The 25,949-nt window shown below is 53.2% G+C and overlaps 1 protein-coding gene across 1 annotated transcript in view; it reads left to right on the top strand.

Annotated features, from left to right (window-relative positions):
• Positions 1–25,949, top strand: part of LOC146788702 (fatty acyl-CoA hydrolase precursor, medium chain-like) — a 652,575-nt gene that overhangs the window by 6,914 nt on the left and 619,712 nt on the right. The window contains exon 3 of the mRNA XM_085630085.1: positions 7,139–7,277. Coding sequence (XP_085486211.1) covers positions 7,139–7,277 — 139 coding nt within the window. The remainder of the gene's footprint in view (positions 1–7,138; positions 7,278–25,949) is intronic.

Genomic DNA, 25,949 nt, shown 5'->3' with positions numbered 1-25,949 from the left:
CACCCTTCTAGGGCCCGACTGAAAAAGTCCACATATTCCACCCATGTGGTACCCGGGATTTTCTTGCAGTCTCGGAACCGCTGGCGGTACATCTCCGCTGTTAGCCCGTAGCGGGTGAGCAGGGCCTCCTTCATGTGATCGTAGGAGGTCATCACCTCCTCCGGTAGCTGGAGCAGCGTGTCCCGCCCTTCACTCAGGAATCGCCCCCACAGGCCTGCGCCCCAGTCTTTTCGGGGCACCCGATGGGAGGTCATGGCCACCTCGTAGGCCTTGAACCATTGTTGGATATCGTCATTCTTGTAATACTCCTTGACGACCTCCTTCGGGATATGCACCTTGGCCTCGGGGGGCGGTAGAGTGTCTCTAGTACTGGGGGTGTTGGTCCCTCCGTTCTTGGCCTTGATCTCGAGCTCCTTGAGACTGCGCTCGTGCTCAAGAGTTAGTTTTTTTTCCTCCAACTCCCGGTGTCGTCTCTTCTCTTCTATTTCTTCTTGAAGGCGTAGCTGCTCGAGGGCCAGTTTCTTTTCTGCCAGCTGGAGTTCGCCGTCCAGCCGCAGTCGGGCGAGCTCTAGTTCGTGGCTCCGGACCTTTTCCCGCTCTCGTATTTCTTCCTCGGAGAGGCCGGTTTCTAGGCTCTTTCTTCCTCCGGTTGCCGGGGTCAGTGCGGTTGCTGTGGTCTCCGTCAGGGGCAAGGGCCCTTCTTCCTGGGAGGGGCCTGCCCCAGCCTCCAACCATGCCCTCAGAGCTTTCTGCATCTCTTCCTTGGTACCGAGGCTGGTGGTTGCAATGCCTTTGTCTCTGCAGAACTGTTTTAATTCTTTGTGCGTATATTCTTCCAGCCGTTCGGGCTGGAACTCCATTGTCGCGTTGTTTTCCTGGCTGCTCATGATGCTATTCGTTTGGATGGGTAGCTAGTGGGTACTGGCTGGTACGTACTGCGTTCGGCTCGGATCCCGTCGCTGGCCACCAAATGTTGGAAGGCGGACCCCGAGGAGTCGGTGAGACCACCAAGGGGGGGGCCCTCTCACTGCACGAAGTAGCCGAGCGCTGCCGAGAAGTCTCCTGAGAGATCCTTCTCCTATCCCGCACTAGCACAGTAACACCACCACACCGGACTCAAGGAGGTTGTCTCAAGACAAGCAATTCTTTATCATCAATAAAAGGTTACGAGTTCAATATTTACACGAAGGGATCGAGGGATCCACCAAAAGTCTCAATGTCTCTTTGGAAGGGTAGGGGTAGCGGGACAGTCTTTGGCCGGAATGTGGTACGAGGGTACCTGGGGCCCAGTTCTTATCCTCACGCTGGAGGACCTCCGATCTCGGAGGGGTCGAGCCGCGACGGCGTCAGCAGGGCTCTGGCGTACAGTTCGTGGAGAGCCGCGATTCAATCAGCAGGGCTCTCAAGATGGTTTCTGCTCAGCTCGAGCCGCGACGTCGTCAGCAGGGCTCCGAGGAAGGTTCCAGCGAGGTTGGGCCGCGACAGCGTCTGCAGGGCTCCGATGTTCCAGGTGGTTCAGAAAAGGGTTCACAGGAGGGAGCCGCGACGCAGTCAGCAGGGCTCGTGATGGTTCCGGCAAGAGTTCGTCTCCGTAGGGTCAGCCGCGATTCGATCAGCAGGGCTCTCGACTCCGGGATACAACTGCCGAGCTGTGGTGGGGTCGCCCCAGATATAGGTCTGGAGCCCTTTGATGTCCGGACCTATGCGCCCGAGGGGGCGGAGTGGCCGGGTGGAGGTGGCCAGACGCCCAGCAGGAGAGGCGCCAGGCCCATGGGAGTTTGCAGGGCGATCACACCTCGAGAGGGGAGGACAGTTGGGGGTCCCATCGATACTGTCCTCCGCCGGGGGCGATGAATGGTTCCTGCGGCACCCCCTGGCCAGTTCGTGGTGCCTCGATGTCGGGGCTTCGCTGGGGTCGAGGCTGGGTTGAGCGGGGTCGCGCCGGCTGGGGCACGGTGTGACGTGGATGCCAACAAGATGGCGGAGCCACGAGGAGTATGCGACCACGTGCAGCTCCGGGTGAAGGGCCTTGGTGCAGTCCAGACGGGTGGCCCGTGACGGCCGGGGCGGGGAACGGCCACAATCCAGGGGGTTAAGGACCACGCCACGAGGCCAGGTCCAACAGGTTGCAAGTAGGGTGCCGCCGTAATTCAACTGGTGCAAGGAATAACGTTTTTTGTTGCCCAAGCTGTTGTTTTGCTGCGTCTTTGACACCGGGATACCCGTGGCACAGCGCGATGGGGTGCAAGAGGGAGCGAGGATGCAGTGCCATCGAGTGGGGGGGGGGGGAGGGGAGTCGTCGCCTAGTGGCTGGCACAATTGGGCGATAGGCCGGTGGGACAATGGGGGCAGGGTTGTCGGTGCTCCGCCCTCGGGTTGAAGGCCGGGCTAGCTTTGCTTTGCATGCGGAGTGGATTCGGGGACCCGCTGGTTCCTCGGATGGGAATGGCGGGTGCAGGACCAGTATTTCTTCCCCGGCCTTGCATCCATCCGATGCAAATTATCTGTGTACAGCTCGTCGCCAGTGGCTACGAGGCCACGGGGCCTAGGGTGGCGCACGGGAGGGCTTGTCTGAGGAGGGATGATGATGGGGGGGGGGGGGATGGAGGTAGGAGGGGGTTTGCGTGGGTGGCTGGGGAGCGGACGGTCGCTTGGGGGTGGTGGTGGGGGGCGAGGCTGTGGTGGCTCTGACCCGAAGGGGAGAGGATTCAGGGAGCCACTAGTGTCCTTCGATGGAGGTTCGAGGCCCAGTCTGCATACACTAAGCCTTTCATCCTCCTGAGGCCAGTAGATAGGTTGCACGTCCTGTCAGCTGCGGTGCCTGCGGGCTCTCAGGTGACATGGGCTGGGGGTCGGGCGATGTCTGCAGGAAGGGGGTGCGATATTCTATCTTTGAGACGAAAAGGTCTCGTTTGCAGGTCGGTCTCTTCAAAGCAGTCGGGATGTAAATAGTTCACTCAAACTTCCCCGGCTGCAGCTGAGTGACTCTTCCTGACACGCGAGGCTGCCAGAGAGACGCCTGAGGCCGAGCATTCTGAGGAGTGAAAAGACCTTATCTAAATTGGTCTCATTAAACTCACAGCTATCTTCCCTGCTCCCAGGCGGCCGCACCGATGACGTGTGGGACGGAGGCTCGTTTCTAAGACAGGACGAGCTCACTTGAGTGGTGGCTGGTGAGTCCGAGGCAGAGCAGAAATGCGTCCTTTTCGGATTCGGGGGCGTGTTTTGCTGTTGTCTCCTCCCTGAGACTTCTCGCAAAAAACATGCCCCCCGATCCGAAAAGGACGGGGCCTGTTTGGAATGACTGACCTCTTCTCCAGTGGCTGGCCAGCATTTACGAGGCCAGCCAATGGAGAACAGGGGAGAAGAGGGGCGGGTTCAAGCCCCTCTTCTCCAAGTCATTAAATCTCCGACTTCCGGTTCTGCCTTTCGGCAGACCGGTAGTCCTCGACCTAAAATAGGGAGCCCTCTGTGTCTTCGTCCCCACCTCAAACAAAGTTCTAACAACAATGCTGCTACTTCGATTGGGGGTGGGCAGGCCACGCCAACAGCCCCACCTCTGGTTTCTTCTCTAAATGTTCGCTGCCAAAGTGGCCCTCCTGACATGTCACTTCCTTCAGAGGGGATCTCGCCACACATTTCCTGAAGTCTCAAATCTGCCTGAATTGACAAAGGGGGAAAAACAGCGGCACAAACCGTGCCTGCAAATTGTCTCACTCCGCCTCATGTTTCAGAACCCACAGAATAAGTACATAAAAGCTTTTTAAACATACACGGGAGGGATATATTGAAGCTCGGTACAACTCAAAACTCTCAGCCAGTACAGCGGCTGCCCATGCTGTGCACTTTTATTACAACTGGAGGGAGACAGCAGCACAGCTGGCCGTGAAAGTCGGGCGCTGGAAGCCTGCCTGCCTCGAAAGAGTAAAAGCATGAAATATGAGTACCCGGCGACTAAAGGCGCGCGAAGGGCGAGCAGTTTAGAAGGAATGCTTCTCAAGAGAGGGGTGGAATTACCATACGTGGCCCAACTCTCAGCCCACGCTCCGGCATGTCACACCGGCTACAAGGGTGCTCAGGCCAGGCCACACCGCTGCAAACACCAGCACACCACATTACAAAATGAGCAGCCAGGCGCGCTACACCCATTGGGCTCACCGGGCTTCAGCCCCCCCCCACCCCGCGTTATGTGTGTCAGCCCGGCTGAGACAGCCTCGCGGGCTGGCGTCCATCTAATTGCAGCCAGACCCGATTACTTCACGGGTCTTTAAAAGACCATTTACTCGTTAATGAGCCTTTTGTTGTGTTTTCACCCCTTCTTACAGCCATTCTGCCTATGGCTGGAAGACTTAGCCCCCTCCCCCCCCCGAAATCTTTTTCAGCCCCCCCCCCCGAAATTTGGCTCTAGTTGCCTGCCTGATACAGTCTACATTTCAGCAAATAAGTTGAATGCCATGCTACCTTACCATTTTTAGATAGCGCTGCATTCCCATTAGTATCGCCTCACAGCGCTGTAGGGCTTGGGAGAACCCTAACGCCCGTCTCTTCTCTCACTATTAACAATACACCAGTGACACACCATGGACCTGTGGAGCTGTGTTTCCATGGCAACCAGTGCACTTTATATTAATTAGACAGTTTATTTCCGGCATATTTCTGATACCTTCTTTGCTTTTTTTAATCACCGGTAATTTCTGGTTGTCAAGAAGAAACTTGCATAGACCTGGAATGAAGACGTGTGATGTCTTTTGAAAATACACTACAGTACAATGCACACTTCTTGTGCTGGACTTACAGCTAGAGTCTGTCATTAATAATAACGCACTCTTAATTCCTCATGCTTTTCGGCGTAGCGGTGGTATTCAGTTTTCATAAAAGCAGGAGGCATGCACATGTACAGGGGTCTTTCAGAGAGGCCTGGTCGATTTAATTAAGGGCGTGGCTTAAAACATTTAAGTGAAAAAAATCTGTGCTTAGCATAGTGTGCTTCCCGACTTGTATTTTGTCTCTTTTTTAATTGTATCTAGATATATAATACAACATGTAACTTACACCTACAACAAGCCATGACTATTGCCTTTGTCAATGGTTGTTAGTTGCATAAGATAAATAAGGAACAACTATGGCTTCGTTGTATATAATGTTGAAAATGCTTCAGTTCTGAAAGGATGAGGCTGTGGAAGAACTATAACAAGTCTCTTTGATGTTACATCACAGACAGTGAGGGATGTTCCTGCTGCAGAGTTATGATTTTGTTTCACCCTGATGGTGAGGGCAAACATGGAGAGCCCGATAGCCTTGCCTCAGCATCTACTGTTTAAAACTACTTGTGCTGACCACCGGCAGGACCTGGCCCACTTAAAGCCCTGCGCTTAGTACAGTTATTGGCAGCGGAACACATAGGCCAATATGTATTCGTAAAGCTGAAGAGGTGACCTGCTCAGGGTGTGATCTTTGCGGTGGAGGCTCAATGTAATTGTTAATAGAGTGTAGCAGGCTGCATTTACTGGAACGCACCATTTGAGAGAGATTAAGCTATTGACATTGTAAATAACAATGCCGTTTCTTTAACCCCTTCCCTGCTCATGACGGAACCGTTCCGTCATGAGCCACGGTTGTCGTGTGCTCATGACGGAACGGTTCCGTCATGACAATCCTGCCGGCGGCCGCTCCGCCTGCGCGGCGCTGTTTCCCCGCCTGTGCGGGGCGACAACGCAAATGGGCGGAGTCATGACGGAACCGTTCCGTCATGAGCACAGCTCAACTGTGGCTCATGACGGAGCGGCTCCGTCATGAGCACAGGCCCGCCGCGCTGCCCCCCTGCCCCCCCCAGCGCTGCAGCGGAATGTCCGCAGCAGCGAAGGGGTTAAATGTTTTAAAAACAAAAACATAAACAAAAATAATGTCATGAGCAATGCCAATAGCTCTAACTTTACCAATGCCGAGACCATTGCATTGTAAATGCTTGTTTCATAATCATTGGGAATGCCCTCAAATAGCGCATTATTGGATTGCAGTCACCTCATGTATGGGGGAAGTTCTGGGGCAGACGATCACAGTGGTGGCCAAGCGATGCCTCCTAAATATATGGGAACCGACAGACTTGAGCAATGAAAAAAAAACCTGGGTGGCACTAGGCTTGATGGTGGCTAAAAGGAACATAGGAAGGGAGCCCACACAGCCCCGACGCTGAGGGAATGGGAAAGAGACATGGACTGGTCCATGTTTCGAGAAAAAAACAGTGTGTGTCACAAGAGGATGTCCTAGAAAATGGATACAAATATGGGGGAAATGGAATGACTATAGAGGTTCCATATATGAGCCACCCATGTTACAGACAGAGCCACCCATAGAGAACCTAACAACTTAATGGTCTAGTGTGAACTGTGAAATATGCATTGCCAGTTACTGTGGAATTGTATATAACGTGTCAGTAATTGCCATGCTTTTTAATCTCTGTTTCAGTATAACTGTGACAGTGCTTTGGTTTAACAATAAAAAGAACTTAATAAAAAGATAAAAAAAGATTTGTGCTGCCAGTCACAAAGGTGAAGGATTCCCCTTCCAGTTTGCGTGTGGCTTACCGCCTAGTTGAAGTAGGTGGTAAACTGCGAGTGTGGTCACAAAACACGTACATTGAAGTGAAACTCGCTATTAGGAAGGGACTCCCTTGGTACACCCCTTCCTAATAGCGAGTCTCAAACCTTTTTTTGCGGGTCGGTAATAGGTTACCGACCCGCAAAATATGTTTTGTGCCTAGGGCAGACCTATTTTGTGGTTGCAAACGTGCCAATTTCCTGCTGGCGACCGCAAAAAATGGTCATACATCTGGCTCATCATATTTACAGGATTACCTCCAGCATGGGATCCCCTGCTTAGCATCGGCCTCAGGGCCGGAAGAGGTTTGTAAATAGGACATTTCTAAATGCAATCAGCTAAAATGACAGGAGGTGTTCTTGTGTACGCAAAGTATTTGTTGGGATGGAAAATGACAAATTAAATAATAAAAAGTCCTCATAATTCATGCAGTAGAGAGAAACCCCCATATCAGAGTGATGGGCCAGAGTTCAAAGGTCACCCTTCTGCTGTGACTGACGCAGTCCTGCCTGGATGATGTGTCGATGTGTTCTTTCCATAGATGCCCACAGACGAGGACGGCGGATAAGATAGTAGAAGAATTATTTAAAACCAAGATTCCAGCTGCGCCTGTTTCTGAAGACTGTCTATACCTCAATCTCTACGCCCCCTCTAATGCCAGCAGGACCTCAAAGCTGCCGGTGAGTGACTTTGGAGTAAAGCGTCCTTCGTTTTACCGCTGCCTACTGGGTGGAGGCTGCCGGTGAGTGACCCTGGGGTCAAGCTCCTCAGCCTTACCTCTTTCCACTGGGTGGAGGCAGCCGGTGAGTGAGCCCTGGAGTAAAATGTCCTCAGCCTTACCACTGCCCACTGGGTGGAGGCTGCTGATGAGTAAGCACTGGAGTAAAGTGTCCTCAGCCTTACCGCTGCCTACTGGGTGGAGGCTGCCGGTGAGTAAGCACTGGAGTAAAGTGACATTAGCCTTACCACTGCCCATTGGGTGGAGGCTGCCGGTGAGTGACCCTGGGGTAAAGCGTTCTCAGCCTTACCTCTGTCCACTGGGTGGAGGCAGCCGGTGAGTGACCCTGGGGGAACAGCGTCCTCAGCCTTACCACTGCCCACTGGGTTGAGGCTGCCGGTGAGTAAGCACTGGAGTAAAGTGACATTAGCCTTACCACTGCCCATTGGGTGGAGGCTGCCGGTGAGTGACCCTGGGGTAAAGCGTTTTCAGCCTTACCTCTGTCCACTGGGTGGAGGCTGTAGGTGAGTGACCCTGGGGTAAAGCATCCTCAGCCTTACCATTGCCCACTGGGTGGAGGCTGCCGGTGAGTGAGCCCTGGAGTAAAGTGTCCTTAGCCTTACCACTGCCCACTGGGGGAAGGCTGCTGGTGAGTGACCCTGGGGTAAAGCGTCCTCAGCCTTACCTCTGTCCACTGGGTTGAGGCTGCCGGTGACTGACCCTGGGGTAAAGCATCCTCAGCCTTACCACGGCCCACTGGGTGGAGGCTGCCGGTGAGTGAGCCCTGGAGTAAAGTGTCCTCAGCCTTAGCACTGCCCACTGGGTGGAGGCTGACGGTGAATAAGCACTGGAGTAAAGTGTCCTCAGCCTTACCACTGCCCACTGGGTGGAGGCTGCCGGTGAGTGATCCCTGGAGTAAAGTGTCCTCAGCCTTACCTCTGCCCACTGTGTGAAGGCTGCCGGTGAGTGATCCCTGGAGTAAAGCCCTTTGGGTGAAGGCTGCCAGTGAGTGAGCGCTGGAGTAAAGCCCACTGGGTGGAGGCTGCCGGTGAGTGAGTGCTGGAGGAAAGTGGCCTCAGCCTAACCACTGTCCTCTGGATGAATGCTGCCGTCGAGTGAGCGCTGGAGTAAAGTGTCCTTAGCCTTACCACTGCCCACTGGGTGGAGTTATGTGTCAATGGGGTAACCCGAAAGACCACTGGACTCAGGTAAATATAGTGGTACACAATGAAAGCTAACGTTAGCTGTCAGATGCTTCGACGCTGCCCTGGAGCCTTGGTTACGTTTGAACCATTGTCCTCCCTTCTGAATGATCAGACGCCCTTAGCCAATCATCTTCTAAGGTGCTTGACCCACCCCCTAAATTGGAGCCATGGTGGCCCATTTTCTCATTTTCCAGCTCGAAGTCTTCCTGCTGATGCTGGTGCGCTAGTAACCCCCCCCCCCCCTTCATCCCTTGGTCCTGATGAAGACCCCGCATCTAAGACATTCACTTTGTTGTTCCAAACAGGGGTCGAAACATCGACTTTCTCTTTTTCCCTCCATCAACAAACCGGATTGACACTGATTCTACAACTGCTTTCTCTGTTTATGTTGTTACATTGATTGTTTATGCCACTAAACCGGCAGGATAGGTCCCTAAATGTATTGTGGATGTATCTATATGCACTACCTTCCCCTTGCACATCACTTGCACTGATCCCAACTCTTGCACTTGTCACCTTACCTGCACCTGTTTTAACTAAAATGATGATGTTGACATATGTTCGTTGAACTGTTGATCTTTTGACCAAAAACTTGTGTAACTGATTAAATTACAGTCATTCATCGCATCTATTGGGTGTTGTCCTAAATTTATATACATTGCCGACATATGTATTCTCTTACATTTTGCAAATCAATTCCACTGTGACCTTTCATTGTGTACCACTGGGTGGAGGCTGCCGGTGTCGCAGTCCAACGTCCTCAGGGTCGCACGATGCTGTAAGGGGTCCACCTCCCGATAGCCCCTTGGTCTGATGTATATATCACAGACACAGAAGGGTGATCAGGCGAGGGAAGGAAAGGAAGGGAACTGCGGGGAGGGAGATCTGAAAGAGAAAGCACAAGCGTTTTGGTTAGGACAACCCCAAAACCCCCACTATTCCAGGTGATCCCTATTTTCCCCTGGTGTACCTGTAAATTAAAGAGGGCACTCTTGCCTGGCGGACCCGAAGAGCCGAGGATCAGACTGTTCAGAACCTAGAGAAAGGGACACGGATTAGCCTGCGATTACCCCCCCTCCAAGCCACGGCCCTCTGGTTCGCTCCCAGAACAAACTGACATACCACAAATCTGGAACCTCGGGTATCACAGGGGGAGGGGATGGACGTATGCCAGAAGTCTCCTCTCCGCCCCTGTTTATAAGATAAAGAAACAATTGAGGTGCAGCTAAGCGTCAGACCATAATGCTGCCTGTTGCTATTCCCACCGTTTCTGCACGCACTCAGAGCGCTAGTCCCATTCTCCTGGGAGGCGCTAGCCAAAGACAAAATCCCTTCAGCTTTCTCGGGGAGGCACTTCCTCCGAAAATCCAGCGGGCGTGCCTTGCACGTTTCCCCTGGAAAGGTTCTCGCTGTTGCTTGAGCAATAAGCGACTCGGATCCTGCGAGTCACTACGTACAACAGAACATGACCATGATCAAAGTTTACACCGCCACAGCGGTTCCGCAATGCCAAGGCAGGCGTCCAACGGAACCGTAGCGGTAAAGTCTCAACTTGCACTCGCAAGGACCGGAAACAATACTGTTCGTTAATAGGTAACACAATCAGCGCAAAAGCAAAGTGGTGCCGAGCACCCCTACCAGTACGCCAATCGTCCTCTCTCGAACACGTCCTCTCTGGAACTGGAACCAAAATAACCGGCACCCGCTCGATGCCGGAAGTTCCCTTTTCTGCTTCTTCGCTACGTGCGTGATGACGTTGGAGCGTCATCACGCAATGCGCACCGGGATTTGTAGTTCTTTCTCTCCCGTGTGCCTCGGACTGTCAGTGCTCTCCTGTGAGCTACAACAGTACATCCCTCCCCCGAAGAGCACTGACACAAACAAGGCTTTTTGGGATGTTTTTTGTGGAACAGGGCGACAAGCCTAGGTGCGTGGATCTGGGATGCAGGTTCCCAAGAGTTTTCTTCCTCACCGTATCCCTCCCAAGCCAGAAGATACCATAGCCTGTTGCGGTATATCTTGGAGTCAAGCACCTTTCGCACTTCATACTCTGCTTCGCCCTGCATTACCTCTGGGGCTGGTTTACGAGTGGGCCCCACAAGAGCAGGTTTCACCAGGGAGACATGGAATGCAGGATGTATGCGTAGCGTAGAGGGTAAAGATAGCTTCACCACCACCGGGTTCACCAGTTTAAGCACTCGATAGGGACCTATGAACTTGGGATTGAAAATGCTGAAACGTTTGAAACGTATGTACTTTATGGACAGCCACACATAGTCCCCCACCTTATACCTAGGCCCTGACCTCCTGTGCTTGTCTGCGAATGACTTGTAGCTGTGTTTTGCGGCCCTTAGATTGCTCTTTGCTATTCGGAGATTTGTCTGTATGCGGTCTATCCTACTCTGCGCCTCAGGTACCTTTGCAACGTGTGCTGGGTTCAGGAAGGGGGAAAACCAAGGATGAAACCCATAAGAGCAAAAATAAGGCGTAAGTTTGGTGGACGTGTGCGTAGCGCTGTTATATGCCACCTCCGCTAACCATAGGAAATCCACCCACTCGTTATCCGAAGCGTTGGAGTAACACCTCAGGTACTGCTTGAGGGTTTGGTTAACCCGCTCTGTTTGTCCATCCGTCTGCGGGTGGAAGCTGGTGGATACGTTGGATTCGATTCCCAAGGCTGAACACCAGGCCTTCCAGAAATGGGCCGTGAACTGCCCGCCTCTATCTGAGACAATCTTCCTTGGCAATCCGTGTAAGCGAACCACGTTCTCCAGGAGCAAGTGTGCCAACTGACCTGACGTGGGCAGCGTCTTACAAGCGACGAAGTGCGCCATTTTAGTTAAGTAATCCACCACCACCGTGATCACGGTGTATCCTTTATCTCGAGGCATGCCCACTATAAAGTCTACTGAGATGTTCTCCCAAGGGAGGTCAGGCGTGGGGAGTGGTTGCAGTAAGCCAGCTTGTTTGGTATGGGTTGCCTTCATTTGATTGCATACCCCACATTCCTGGACCCATGTGGACACGTCTTTCCTTACCGACGGCCACCAGAACTGTCGTAGGATCCTGTCAAGGGTTTTGTCCCGGCCATTGTGTCCCGCGCAGGGCAGGTGATGGCACCATTTGAACGCTTGCAGCCGTAATGATCTGATGGGAAGGAGCAATTGCTTTCCTCGTAGCGGGAGTCCCTGTACCCGTTTCCACTCTGGATTGGCGTGCAGCCAGGTCTTCCATTTAGTTGTTCTACAGTTCAATGCTACACTCCGTAAGAACGGATCCGTGCACGTAGCCCCTATTACATGATCGGGGCTAATGATGGGCCCTGTTGTACCCGCTACGGTGCTGTCCTGGGATGCTTGTCGGGTTAACGCGTCTGCCTTCCTGTTATCCTTTCCGGGTCTGTAAGTGACAACAAAATTGTACCCTGCAAAAAAGAGGGTCCATCTCAGTTGACGGGGGGTGAGATGTCTGGCAGCCGTCATAAACTGTAAATTCCTGTGGTCGGTGTAAACTGTAACCACGTGTCTGGCCCCCATCAAGTGATGCCTCCATTCACTGAAGGCGTTTTTGATGGCTAGCAACTCCTTTTCAGCAATGTTGTAGTTGCATTCAGCGGGGTTCAATTTGCGGGACATGTAAGCCACCGGATGTAATCGTCCTGTTTCGCAATGTCTTTGTGACAAGACGGCTCCCACCGCTGTATCGGACGCGTCTGCCTCCACTATGAATGGGTATTCTGGATGAGCATGAGCCAACACAGGGGCTGTCGCAAAGGCTTCCTTTAGCTCTTCAAACCCTTTTTGAGCATTGGCAGTCCACTGAAACGTCGCCTGTTTACGCAGGAGCAAGGTAAGAGGGGTTGCCAAGTCCGAGAAGTGATCAATAAACCGGCGATAAAAGTTAGCAAACCCCAGGAAACATTGCACATCCCTAAGGTTCCGGGGGATTGGCCATTCTCTTACCGCCAGCACCTTCCTTTCCGACATTTCCTGGCCCCAGGGGGTGAGGTTTACACCTAGGAACTCCACCGTTGTTACCCCAAATTCGCACTTGCTGATTTTGCAGAATAGGTGATGTCGTCTCAGGGCCTGGAGAATGGTCTTGACGTGTTGTGTATGATCTTGCGTATTCGTAGAGTAAATCAATATATCGTCTATGTAGCAGATGACGAAATGGTCCAGGTATTCCCGTAGAACATCGTTCAAGAAGAACTGAAAGGCCGCGGGGGCGTTGCACAGCCCAAACGGCATCACTAAGTATTCATAGAGACCGAAGCGTGTTTTAAATGCTGTCTTCCACTCGTCTCCTCTCCTCATACGGACCAGATGATAAGCCCCTTTTAGGTCAAGGCGCGTGTATATCACCGCCTCCTTTACCTGCTCCAGCAGAACATTGATTAAGGGAAGGGGGTACCGGTTCTTCACTGTTACGGCGTTTAATGCCCGGTAGTCCACGCACGCGCGCAGTTCGCCGTTTGCCTTAGGGATAAAGAAAAGAGGTGACGCCGCGGGAGATTTTGACACGCGTATAAAGCCCAAGCTCAAGTATTTTTCCAGGTACTCCTTGAGATGTTTATGTTCGGGCTCCGTCAGGGCATAGACCCGTCCAGCGGGAATCACTGCTCCGGGAAGTAAATCGATTTGACAATCGTATGATCGATGCGGCGGTAAGACCTCGGCCTTGTCTTCATTAAAGACGTCCTCGTATTCCTTGTATGCCTGTGGCAAGGTAACAGCATGTTCCACTGCAGTGGCCACTTGATAACCGATAGCCAAGGAGGTGGCTGGATTCGAAGACGAGACGTAGCAATTGGATAAGCAATAGGCTGAGGAATATAACAAGGTCTTCTCCTGCCAGTTGATGATCGGGTTGTGAAGACATAGCCACGGCAATCCTAGAATTAATCCGTAATGGGGTGCGGGTATGACGTTGAAGGAAAGAAGTTCCTGATGCGCAGTCCCCTGTCTCATCGCTAAAGGTCCCGTATGGTATCTTACTGGACCGGAATCCAACATCTTCCCGTCCACTGCGAAAACCATCTCAGGCGTGTTTTTCTCCTGCAAAGTGATTCCAAGCCTTCCTACCTGGGCTTGGTCCATAAAACACCCCGTGGCCCCTGAATCCACCAGTGCCTTAACCGGGATCCACTCGTCGTCCACCAGGAGGTGCACTTGGACGAAGAGGTGGTGTTTGTTGTGTGATTGTTCGTCGTCCAAAGAAGGGATATGCATGACGCTCAAAGGACTCCCTTCTTCTACCTTTAAGCCAAGTCGTTTCCCGCAGGGAAGCCTTGTGATCGGGTGACAGCGGCCTTTTGTTCTGGTCGGGAGACCTTAGGCCTTAGGCCACACTCCTGTATGAAGTGTCCTTTTCGCCCACAGTACAGGCACAGCCCTCTCTTCCTCCGGTAGTCTCTTTCTTCCGCTGAGAGTGGAGATCGCACCGCGCCTATTTCCATGGGCTCTGTTTTGTTCGGCATCGCAGAGTTTGTTGATCTGGAGTATTCTGCAATCTGCACGGGTTTCTCCCTCCTTCTGTTTTCCCCTTTTCTTTCGCTCATGCGATGATCCAATCTTAGGACTAAATTAATGAGGGCTTCACAGGAGGTGGGTTGTGGGTCGATCTGCGCCAACACATCCTTCATGTTCTCACTCAACCCCTGGTGAAAGATGACTGCATGTTTCTCTTCCGGCCACTCAGTTTCTGTGATCAGTCTCCGAAAGTCGTTGAGATAGGAGATGACATCCCTATTGCCCTGTCGCAACTCCAGGAGATCTCTATCGGCCGAGAGCGTGGCCGCTCGTCGATTAAAGGTTTTCTCGAATTCAAACAAGAAGGCATTCCAGTCATATAAAAGCTGGTCGTCTCTTCTCACCAAGGGAACAGCCCATTGTGCAGCGTCTCCGGACAAATAAGACAACAAGAAGGCGACTTTCGAATGGTTAGTGTTGAAGGCTCTGGCCTTGCAAGTGAAATGCAGCATCACCTGAGTGAGAAAGACCGGTAATTTCCCGCTGTCCCCACTATACCTTTCGGGGGTGGCTAGTGGAACAGGCGTGGGGATCTCAACTACCACAGGGGCGGCTGGAGATGAGCGGGGGGGGCCCGCGTCAAAAGGATTACGCTCCAAGCGGTTAACCTGCGCCTGTAGTGTGGCAGTTTCTGTTCTCGAGGCGACTACCTCGGCCTGTACTAGGGCCAAAGAAGCCAACACGTCCTCTAAGGTGGCCATCCCACCGTGCGACTGGGAGGACTACTATTCGTGGGCCGGTTATTTTGTCGCAGTCCAACATCCTCAGGGTCGCACGATGCTGTAAGGGGTCCACCTCCCGATAGCCCCTTGGTCTGATGTATATATCACAGACACAGAAGGGTGATCAGGCGAGGGAAGGAAAGGAAGGGAACTGCGGGGAGGGAGATCTGAAAGAGAAAGCACAAGCGTTTTGGTTAGGACAACCCCAAAACCCCCACTATTCCAGGTGATCCCTATTTTCCCCTGGTGTACCTGTAAATTAAAGAGGGCACTCTTGCCTGGCGGACCCGAAGAGCCGAGGATCAGACTGTTCAGAACCTAGAGAAAGGGACACGGATTAGCCTGCGATTACCCCCCCTCCAAGCCACGGCCCTCTGGTTCGCTCCCAGAACAAACTGACATACCACAAATCTGGAACCTCGGGTATCACAGGGGGAGGGGATGGACGTATGCCAGAAGTCTCCTCTCCGCCCCTGTTTATAAGATAAAGAAACAATTGAGGTGCAGCTAAGCGTCAGACCATAATGCTGCCTGTTGCTATTCCCACCGTTTCTGCACGCACTCAGAGCGCTAGTCCCATTCTCCTGGGAGGCGCTAGCCAAAGACAAAATCCCTTCAGCTTTCTCGGGGAGGCACTTCCTCCGAAAATCCAGCGGGCGTGCCTTGCACGTTTCCCCTGGAAAGGTTCTCGCTGTTGCTTGAGCAATAAGCGACTCGGATCCTGCGAGTCACTACGTACAATAGAACATGACCATGATCAAAGTTTACACCGCCACAGCGGTTCCGCAATGCCAAGGCAGGCGTCCAACGGAACCGTAGCGGTAAAGTCTCAACTTGCACTCGCAAGGACCGGAAACAATACTGTTCGTTAATAGGTAACACAATCAGCGCAAAAGCAAAGTGGTGCCGAGCACCCCTACCAGTACGCCAATCGTCCTCTCTCGAACACGTCCTCTCTGGAACTGGAACCAAAATAACCGGCACCCGCTCGATGCCGGAAGTTCCCTTTTCTGCTTCTTCGCTACGTGCGTGATGACGTTGGAGCGTCATCACGCAATGCGCACCGGGATTTGTAGTTCTTTCTCTCCCGTGTGCCTCGGACTGTCAGTGCTCTCCTGTGAGCTACAACAGCCGGTGAGTGACCCTAGAATAAAGCATCCTTAGCCTTACCACTGCCCACTGGGTGGAGGCTGCCGGTGAGTGAGCGCTGGAGTAAAGCGTCCTTAGCCTTACCACTGCCAACTGGGTGGAGGCTGCCAGTGAGTGCGCGCTGGAGTAAAGGGTCCTTAGCCTTACCCCTGCCCACTGGGTGGAGGCTGCCAGTGAGTGACCCTAGAATAAAGCATCCTTAGCCTTACCACTGCCCACTGGGTGGAGGCTGCCGGTGAGTGAGCGCTGGAGTAAAGCCCACTGGGTGGAGGCTGCCGGTGAGTGAGCAGTGGAGTAAAGTGTCCTCAGCCTTACCACTGCGCACTGAGTGGAGGCTGCGGTGAGTAACCTGAGAGTAATGCGCCCTGAGCCTTACCACTGCCCACTGGGTGGAGGCTGCCGGCAAGTGAGTGTTGGAGTAAAGCATCCTAAGTCTTCCCACTGCCCACTGGGTGTAGGCTGCCGGTGAGTGAGCACTGGAGTAAAGCCCACTGGGTGGAGGCTGCCAGTGAGTGGAGTAAAGTGTCCTCAGCCTTACCTCTGTCCTCTGGGTGGAGGATGCCGGTGAGTGAATCTAGAGTAAAGTGTCCTTAGCCTTACCACTGCCCACTGGGTGGAGGCCTCCGGTGAGTGAGCCCTGGAGTAAAGTGTCCTTAGCCTTACCATTGCCCATTTGGTAAAGGCTGCCGATGTGTGACCCTAAAGTAAAGTGTCCGTAGCCTTACCACTGCCCACTGGGTAGAGGCTGCCGGAGAGTGACCCTAGAGTAACGCATCCTTAGCCTTGTCACTGCCCACTGGGTGGAGGCTGGCAGTGAGTGATCACTGGAGTAAAGCGTCCTCAGCCTCACCACTGCCCACTGGGTGGAGGCTGCCAGTGAGTGAGCGCTGGAGTAAAGCCCACTGGGTGGAGGCTGCAGGTGAGTGAGCGCTGGAGTAAAGCCCACTGGGTGGAGGCTGCCGGTGAGTGAGTGCAGGAGTAAAGTGTCCTCAGCGTTACCACTGCCCACTGGTTGGAGGCTGCCGGTGAGTGACCCTAGAGTAAAGCATCCTTAGTCTTACCACTGCCTACTGGGTGGAGACTGCCGGCGAGTGACCCTAGAGTAAAGTGTCCTTAGCCTTACCACTGCCCACTGGGTGGAGGCTGCCGGTGAGTGGGCGCTGAAGTAAAGTGTCCTAAGCCATCCCACTGCTTACTGGGTGGAGGCTGCCGGTGAGTGAGTGCTGGAGTAAAGTGTCCTCAGCCTTACCACTGTCCCCTGGGTGGAGGCTGCCGGTAAATGAGCCCTGGTGTAAAGTTTCCTTAGCCTTACCCCTGCCCACTGGGTGGAGGCTGGCGGTGAGTGACCCTAGAGGAAAGTGTCCTTAGCCTTACAACTGCACACTGAGTGGAGGCTGCCGGTGAGTGAGCCCTGGAGTAAAGTCTCCCTAACCTTACCACTGCCCACTGGGTGGAGGCTGCCGGTGAGTGCGCCCTCGAGTAAATTGTCCTTAGCCTTACCACTGCCCACTGGGTGCAGGCTGCCGGTAAGTGACCCTAGAGTTAAGCGTCCTTAGCCTTACCTCTGCCTACTGGGTGGAGGCTGCTGGTGAGTGACCCTAGAGTAAAGTGTCAAAACCTTACCACTGCCCACTGGGTGGAGGCTGCCGGTGAGTGAGTGCTGGAGTAAAGTGTCCTCAGCCTCCTCAGCCTTACCACTGCCCACTGGGTGGAGGCTGCTGGTGAGTGATCCCTGATGTAAAGCCCACTGAATGGAGGCTGCTGGTGAGTGAGCCCTAGAGTAAAGCCCACAGGGTGGAGGCTGCCGGTGAGAGATCCCTGGAGTAAAGCTCACTGGGTGGAGGCTGCCGGTGAGTGACCCTAGAGTAAAGTGTCCTTAGCCTTACCACTGCCCACTGGGTGGAGGCTGCCGGTGAGTGACCCCAGAGTAAAGCATCCTTAGCCTTACCACTGTCCACAGGGTGGAGGCTGCCGGTGAGAGATCCCTGGAGTAAAGCTCACTGGGTGGAGGCTGCCGGTGAGTGACCCTAGAGTAAAGTGTCCTTAGCCTTACCACTGCCCACTGGGTGGAGGCTGCCGGTGAGTGACCCCAGAGTAAAGCATCCTTAGCCTTACCACTGTCCACTGGGTGGAGGCTGCCGGTGAGTGAGCACTGGAGTAAAGCCCACTGGGTGGAGGCTGCCAGTGAGTGGAGTAAAGTGTCCTCAGCCTTACCTCTGTCCACTGGGTGGAGGATGCCGGTGAGTGACCCTAGATCAAAGTGTCCTTAGCCTTACCACTGCCCACTGGGTGGAGGCCTCCAGTGAGTGAGCCCTGGAGTAAAGTGTCCTTAGCCTTACCACTGCCCATTTGGTAGAGGCTGCCGATGTGTGACCCTAAAGTAAAGTGTCCGTAGCCTTACCACTGCCCACTGGGTAGAGGCTGCCGGAGAGTGACCCTAGAGTAACGCATCCTTAGCCTTGTCACTGCCCACTGGGTGGAGGCTGCCGGTGAGTGATCACTGGAGTAAAGCGTCCTCAGCCTCACCACTGCCCACTGGGTGGAGGCTGCCGGTGAGTGATCTCTGGAGTAAAGCCCACTGGGTGGAGGCTGCCAGTGAGTGAGCGCTGGAGTAAAGCCCACTGGGTGGGGGCTGCAGGTGAGTGAGCGCTGGAGTAAAGCCCACTGGGTGGAGGCTGCTGGTGAGTGAGTGCAGGAGTAAAGTGTCCTCAGCATTACCACTGCCCACTGGTTGGAGGCTGCCGGTGAGTGACCATAGAGTAAAGCATCCTTAGTCTTACCACTGCCTACTGGGTGGAGGCTGCCGGCGAGTGACCCTAAAGTAAAGTGTCCTTAGCCTTACCACTGCCCACTGGGTGGAGGCTGCCGGTGAGTGGGCGCTGGATTAAAGTGTCCTAATCCATCCCACTGCTTACTGGGTGGAGGCTGCCGGTGAGTGAGTGCTGGAGTAAAGCCCACTGGGTGGAGGCTGCCGGTGAGTGAGTGCTAGAGTAAAATGTCCTCAGCCTTATCACTGCCCACTGGGTCAAGGCTTCCGGTGAGTGACGCTGGAGTAAAGCGTCCTCAGCCTTACCACTGTCCCCTGGGTGGAAGCTGCCGGTAAATGAGCCCTGGTGTAAAGCGTCCTTAGCCTTACCACTGCCAACTGGGTGGAGGCTGCCAGTGAGTGCGCGCTGGAGTAAAGGGTCCTTAGCCTTACCCCTGCCCACTGGGTGGAGGCTGCCAGTGAGTGACCCTAGAATAAAGCATCCTTAGCCTTACCACTGCCCACTGGGTGGAGGCTGCCGGTGAGTGAGCGCTGGAGTAAAGCCCACTGGGTGGAGGCTGCCGGTGAGTGAGCAGTGGAGTAAAGTGTCCTCAGCCTTACCACTGCGCACTGAGTGGAGGCTGCGGTGAGTAACCTGAGAGTAATGCGCCCTGAGCCTTACCACTGCCCACTGGGTGGAGGCTGCCGGCAAGTGAGTGTTGGAGTAAAGCATCCTAAGTCTTCCCACTGCCCACTGGGTGTAGGCTGCCGGTGAGTGAGCACTGGAGTAAAGCCCACTGGGTGGAGGCTGCCAGTGAGTGGAGTAAAGTGTCCTCAGCCTTACCTCTGTCCTCTGGGTGGAGGATGCCGGTGAGTGAATCTAGAGTAAAGTGTCCTTAGCCTTACCACTGCCCACTGGGTGGAGGCCTCCGGTGAGTGAGCCCTGGAGTAAAGTGTCCTTAGCCTTACCATTGCCCATTTGGTAAAGGCTGCCGATGTGTGACCCTAAAGTAAAGTGTCCGTAGCCTTACCACTGCCCACTGGGTAGAGGCTGCCGGAGAGTGACCCTAGAGTAACGCATCCTTAGCCTTGTCACTGCCCACTGGGTGGAGGCTGGCAGTGAGTGATCACTGGAGTAAAGCGTCCTCAGCCTCACCACTGCCCACTGGGTGGAGGCTGCCAGTGAGTGAGCGCTGGAGTAAAGCCCACTGGGTGGAGGCTGCAGGTGAGTGAGCGCTGGAGTAAAGCCCACTGGGTGGAGGCTGCCGGTGAGTGAGTGCAGGAGTAAAGTGTCCTCAGCGTTACCACTGCCCACTGGTTGGAGGCTGCCGGTGAGTGACCCTAGAGTAAAGCATCCTTAGTCTTACCACTGCCTACTGGGTGGAGACTGCCGGCGAGTGACCCTAGAGTAAAGTGTCCTTAGCCTTACCACTGCCCACTGGGTGGAGGCTGCCGGTGAGTGGGCGCTGAAGTAAAGTGTCCTAAGCCATCCCACTGCTTACTGGGTGGAGGCTGCCGGTGAGTGAGTGCTGGAGTAAAGTGTCCTCAGCCTTACCACTGTCCCCTGGGTGGAGGCTGCCGGTAAATGAGCCCTGGTGTAAAGTTTCCTTAGCCTTACCCCTGCCCACTGGGTGGAGGCTGGCGGTGAGTGACCCTAGAGGAAAGTGTCCTTAGCCTTACAACTGCACACTGAGTGGAGGCTGCCGGTGAGTGAGCCCTGGAGTAAAGTCTCCCTAACCTTACCACTGCCCACTGGGTGGAGGCTGCCGGTGAGTGCGCCCTCGAGTAAATTGTCCTTAGCCTTACCACTGCCCACTGGGTGCAGGCTGCCGGTAAGTGACCCTAGAGTTAAGCGTCCTTAGCCTTACCTCTGCCTACTGGGTGGAGGCTGCTGGTGAGTGACCCTAGAGTAAAGTGTCAAAACCTTACCACTGCCCACTGGGTGGAGGCTGCCGGTGAGTGAGTGCTGGAGTAAAGTGTCCTCAGCCTCCTCAGCCTTACCACTGCCCACTGGGTGGAGGCTGCTGGTGAGTGATCCCTGATGTAAAGCCCACTGAATGGAGGCTGCTGGTGAGTGAGCCCTAGAGTAAAGCCCACAGGGTGGAGGCTGCCGGTGAGAGATCCCTGGAGTAAAGCTCACTGGGTGGAGGCTGCCGGTGAGTGACCCTAGAGTAAAGTGTCCTTAGCCTTACCACTGCCCACTGGGTGGAGGCTGCCGGTGAGTGACCCCAGAGTAAAGCATCCTTAGCCTTACCACTGTCCACAGGGTGGAGGCTGCCGGTGAGAGATCCCTGGAGTAAAGCTCACTGGGTGGAGGCTGCCGGTGAGTGACCCTAGAGTAAAGTGTCCTTAGCCTTACCACTGCCCACTGGGTGGAGGCTGCCGGTGAGTGACCCCAGAGTAAAGCATCCTTAGCCTTACCACTGTCCACTGGGTGGAGGCTGCCGGTGAGTGAGCACTGGAGTAAAGCCCACTGGGTGGAGGCTGCCAGTGAGTGGAGTAAAGTGTCCTCAGCCTTACCTCTGTCCACTGGGTGGAGGATGCCGGTGAGTGACCCTAGATCAAAGTGTCCTTAGCCTTACCACTGCCCACTGGGTGGAGGCCTCCAGTGAGTGAGCCCTGGAGTAAAGTGTCCTTAGCCTTACCACTGCCCATTTGGTAGAGGCTGCCGATGTGTGACCCTAAAGTAAAGTGTCCGTAGCCTTACCACTGCCCACTGGGTAGAGGCTGCCGGAGAGTGACCCTAGAGTAACGCATCCTTAGCCTTGTCACTGCCCACTGGGTGGAGGCTGCCGGTGAGTGATCACTGGAGTAAAGCGTCCTCAGCCTCACCACTGCCCACTGGGTGGAGGCTGCCGGTGAGTGATCTCTGGAGTAAAGCCCACTGGGTGGAGGCTGCCAGTGAGTGAGCGCTGGAGTAAAGCCCACTGGGTGGGGGCTGCAGGTGAGTGAGCGCTGGAGTAAAGCCCACTGGGTGGAGGCTGCTGGTGAGTGAGTGCAGGAGTAAAGTGTCCTCAGCATTACCACTGCCCACTGGTTGGAGGCTGCCGGTGAGTGACCATAGAGTAAAGCATCCTTAGTCTTACCACTGCCTACTGGGTGGAGGCTGCCGGCGAGTGACCCTAAAGTAAAGTGTCCTTAGCCTTACCACTGCCCACTGGGTGGAGGCTGCCGGTGAGTGGGCGCTGGATTAAAGTGTCCTAATCCATCCCACTGCTTACTGGGTGGAGGCTGCCGGTGAGTGAGTGCTGGAGTAAAGCCCACTGGGTGGAGGCTGCCGGTGAGTGAGTGCTAGAGTAAAATGTCCTCAGCCTTATCACTGCCCACTGGGTCAAGGCTTCCGGTGAGTGACGCTGGAGTAAAGCGTCCTCAGCCTTACCACTGTCCCCTGGGTGGAAGCTGCCGGTAAATGAGCCCTGGTGTAAAGTTTCCTTAGCCTTACCCCTGCCCACTGGGTGGAGAGTGGCGGTGAGTGACCCTAGAGGAAAGTGTCCTTAGCCTTACAACTGCACACTGAGTGGAGGCTGCCGGTGAGTGAGCCCTGGAGTAAAGTCTCCTTAGCCTTACCACTGCCCACTGGGTGCAGGCTGCCGGTAAGTGACCCTAGAGTTAAGCGTCCTTAGCCTTACCTCTGCCTACTGGGTGGAGGCTGCTGGTGAGTGACCCTAGAGTAAAGTGTCAAAACCTTACCATTGCCCACTGGGTGGAGGCTGCCGGTGAGTGAGCGCTGGAGTAAAGTGTCCTCAGCCTCCTCAGCCTTACCACTGCCCACTGGGTGGAGGCTGCTGGTGAGTGATCCCTGATGTAAAGCTCACTGAATGGAGGCTGCCCGTGAGTGAGCCCTAGAGTAAAGCCCACAGGGTGGAGGCTGCCGGTGAGAGATCCCTGGAGTAAAGCTCACTGGGTGTGGGCTGCCGGTGAGTGACCCTGGAGTAAAGCGTCCTTAGCCTTACCACTGCCCACTGGGTGGAGGCTGCCGGTGAGTGACCCCAGAGTAAAGCATCCTTAGCCTTACCACTGCCCACTGGGTGGAGGCTGTCGGTAATTGAGCCCTGGGGTAAAGTATCCTCAGCCTTACTACTGTCCAGTGGATGGAGACTGCCGGTGAGTGATCCCTGGAGTAAAACCCACTGGGTGCAGGCTGCCGGTATGCGACCCTAGAGTAAAGCGTCCTTAGCCTTACCACTGCCAGTGAGTGACCCTGGAGTAAACCTGGTCACTAGTTATAGTGGCCACCTTGCACCAGTCCAATTTGACTCTTATGGTAGATAGGTTTAAGACAACCTTTTAAAGAAAGCTATCCTAGTGGTAGCTGTGGAGAGCAGCCTTCAAGCTAAGTCTCAGAGTAATGTAAAGCAGCTTGTTTTACCTTCTAATCTCTTGAATTACCAAATGAAAGGACACCACACAGGTATATATATCAAATATATATGTATTTATTACTAGACACTCTCTACTAATCTCTTTATGAGATTAGAAGTCAAGGACATGCACAAATATCAATGTTTCACAATAAGTTAAGCACAAATATGGCTGGGGCCCTAGGGGCGTACTAGACCGTATACTAAAAAAGAGGTTTAGGAATGTCGACTTGCAGAGGGACAAGGCCTAGGGCCTGTAGAATCGCCGGGGCTTCACTAATCCACCCAAGGCAGGTAAGTAAAAGACCCACTGGAGACGCGTGCAGTGTGAGAACACAGCCGCGGGTTCCCTATTGATTTCAAAGGAGCAAGTCGTTGTTGGATTTTTAAAGTTTTAGGGTACTTTGAGGAAGTCTACAAGCAAGCCACTTACAAGGTAAGTAATTCGAGGGCCAACACACACTAGGGCACCGGAGTGCACGAGCTACCTCACCCAGGGAAGCCGGGTGCATAGGTGTCTTTTGGTGTCGGGTCACGTCGTCGTTTTCTATGGAAGCCGAAGATTTGCTGCTTGCGAAGACTGGAGAAGTGTCCGGTGGAATCCAAGGCTGGATTCAAGATGAAGATGACCTGAAAGCAGAAGGGACAGTGTTCACAGTCACTTGCCAGTGACACGGGGCCAGGAAGATGGATGCCCACGGAAGTTGGGTGTTTTGACTCTTCAGCCACGAGGTCCAGGAGGCATCGAGGATGACCAGGAGCTGGATTCAGACTGTCCCACGATGTCTGCAGCTTACTGAGGTGTCGGCAACCGGATTGGAGCCAACAAGCCTTGGCAACAGCAAGTCTCATGGAAACTGAAGAAAGTCAGCGGTGCAGACCAGCAAGGTCTAAGGGACTCACTCAGCGAGGGTAAGTGAGGGCAGCCCTGGAGCAACCAGGGGAGACCTTTGGTTTGATAAGAAAGTCTTCAGGGGCCAATGGGCAAGGGATCGCAAAGACGCCTCATGAGGATTCACTTCACAGGAGCTCACAGTCACTCAGGAAAGGGTTACACTTGGCAATAGTGCACGGTACCCGGGTATTGCTGTTCCTCGTCACTCGTGGGGTCCACTCGCCTCAGCTTTGCTGGGGACTCACAATGGCCGTCAAGAAGTTTGCGACCGTTGATTAGAGTTTTTGGTGCCTGCCAAGCAGGGGAGTCACTCCTTGACTCCAAGGGAGATTCTTCTATCTTCCAAAGGTAGTGGAACGTCGAAGGGCCAGGATTCTTCTTGTAGAGCGTCGTCCAGGGATATCTCATTTGCAATGGCAAGGTTTCCCTAACTTATACTAAAAGGAAGGGAGGGACTAGCTCTATGACCCCTCCTCTGGGAGGGTCAGGGTAGGGGGTGGCTACACCCACTTCCCTTTGTCCAGTTTCGCGCCAGAACAGGGGCAGGTAGCCCCTGAACCGGTTTGAGATGGCATATGCACAGAGGACAAAATACAAGAAAACTGCAGGTCTAGAATTATATACAACCGAAATAAACAAAGACTAAACAGGATGTGGAGTCTTTGAGAAAAGGATGAGATCCCATCACCCACCAAAGGTGGCTTGCTTCATCATCTGGGGCACTCTCAGTGAAGCTAACTCTCATATAGAAATTGAGAGTTCTGGTTCAAAAGAGACTGGTGAAAATGCTTCTCACCTATGATAGAGCAAAATAACTGTTTATAGGGTGATGGTTGCAGTGCTAGTGAAAGTGTGTGAAAAGGTGATTTAAAATTGGCTATCAAGACACAAAACAATTTTATTCAGTGCTGTCTTGGTGTAAAAAATAAAAACAGTGTGTCTACAGTTTGAACAAATAACTGTAGGATGGATAGGTCTACATGTTTCAGCCCTTGGATATTAGAATCCGGCTTTCGTCAGGACCTCTGAGTTTTTAGCTACTGCAAAGAGTTTAGTGCTTAAGTGCGAGATAAAACAAAACAAAATACGGTTGGTATTAATACAACGTGATCACTTCTGTAAATCCAAAAATGGAACAGTACAGACAGTAGAACTGGAAAACTACCTAATGGAAAAAATGAAAAGACTTGCGTGAAACCTGGTCTGTATTTCTAGATACATTCACTTATAGTCATTATAGCATTGGGTTGAATAATTCAAAATATGATACTCAAACTGTATCAAAGCACCATTAAGTGTACTGCAAAAACACAAATTAAAATCAATTATAGCACTTACCCGGCTTTGTGCGGGTGCGCACCTCACCTCAACTGGCATCCGCTCTGGACGTGAGGCACCGATCTATATATATAACAAGCATTGAAAATGCAATAGGTCTCGCCTTTGACTAAGTTAAAGCCATTTTCTTTGCTAATGGTATTGTATAACAAAGCAAATGGCTTTAACTTAATAAAAGGCGAGACCTATTGCATTTTCAATGCTGGTTATTAGTGGTGGGTGAAGCACTCGCTTGCACTTTGCGGTAGGTATATAAATCGATCCTAAACCGATGCCCTTGAGCCCTCTGTGCAAGCACTGACCTGAAGACACTCAGTTAACACCCTAACATAACTACACTGTAGTGCTAGGTTATTAATTATACTAATATTTCCCATGCACAGATACAGCTTCTTTTTTGCGTTTAATAGTAAGCATTTATTACTGTAGTATTGTTTACTACCTAATTCAATAGTACTCCGCTTCTTACCCTCAAAAGAATGAAAGCTTCGGTTAGCGCTGTATGCGCGTAAACGTTTCCATGCACAATAGTCCCAGGTCTTTGTGGAGGCTGCATAACCCTCTGATGTGGACTGGAAACAGTTACCTGTGGGTTCCATCTGGAACACAATATTAAATGAATGAACCTACAGACCAAAGTTCTAGGGTTTGGATCTATGACCTGGAGATGATACCTGGTGCTCTCGG

The sequence above is a fragment of the Triturus cristatus genome, chromosome 10, assembly GCF_964204655.1.
Source record: "Triturus cristatus chromosome 10, aTriCri1.1, whole genome shotgun sequence".
NCBI lineage: Eukaryota > Metazoa > Chordata > Amphibia > Caudata > Salamandridae > Triturus > Triturus cristatus.
This window is presented reverse-complemented; position numbering and strand designations above follow the sequence as displayed.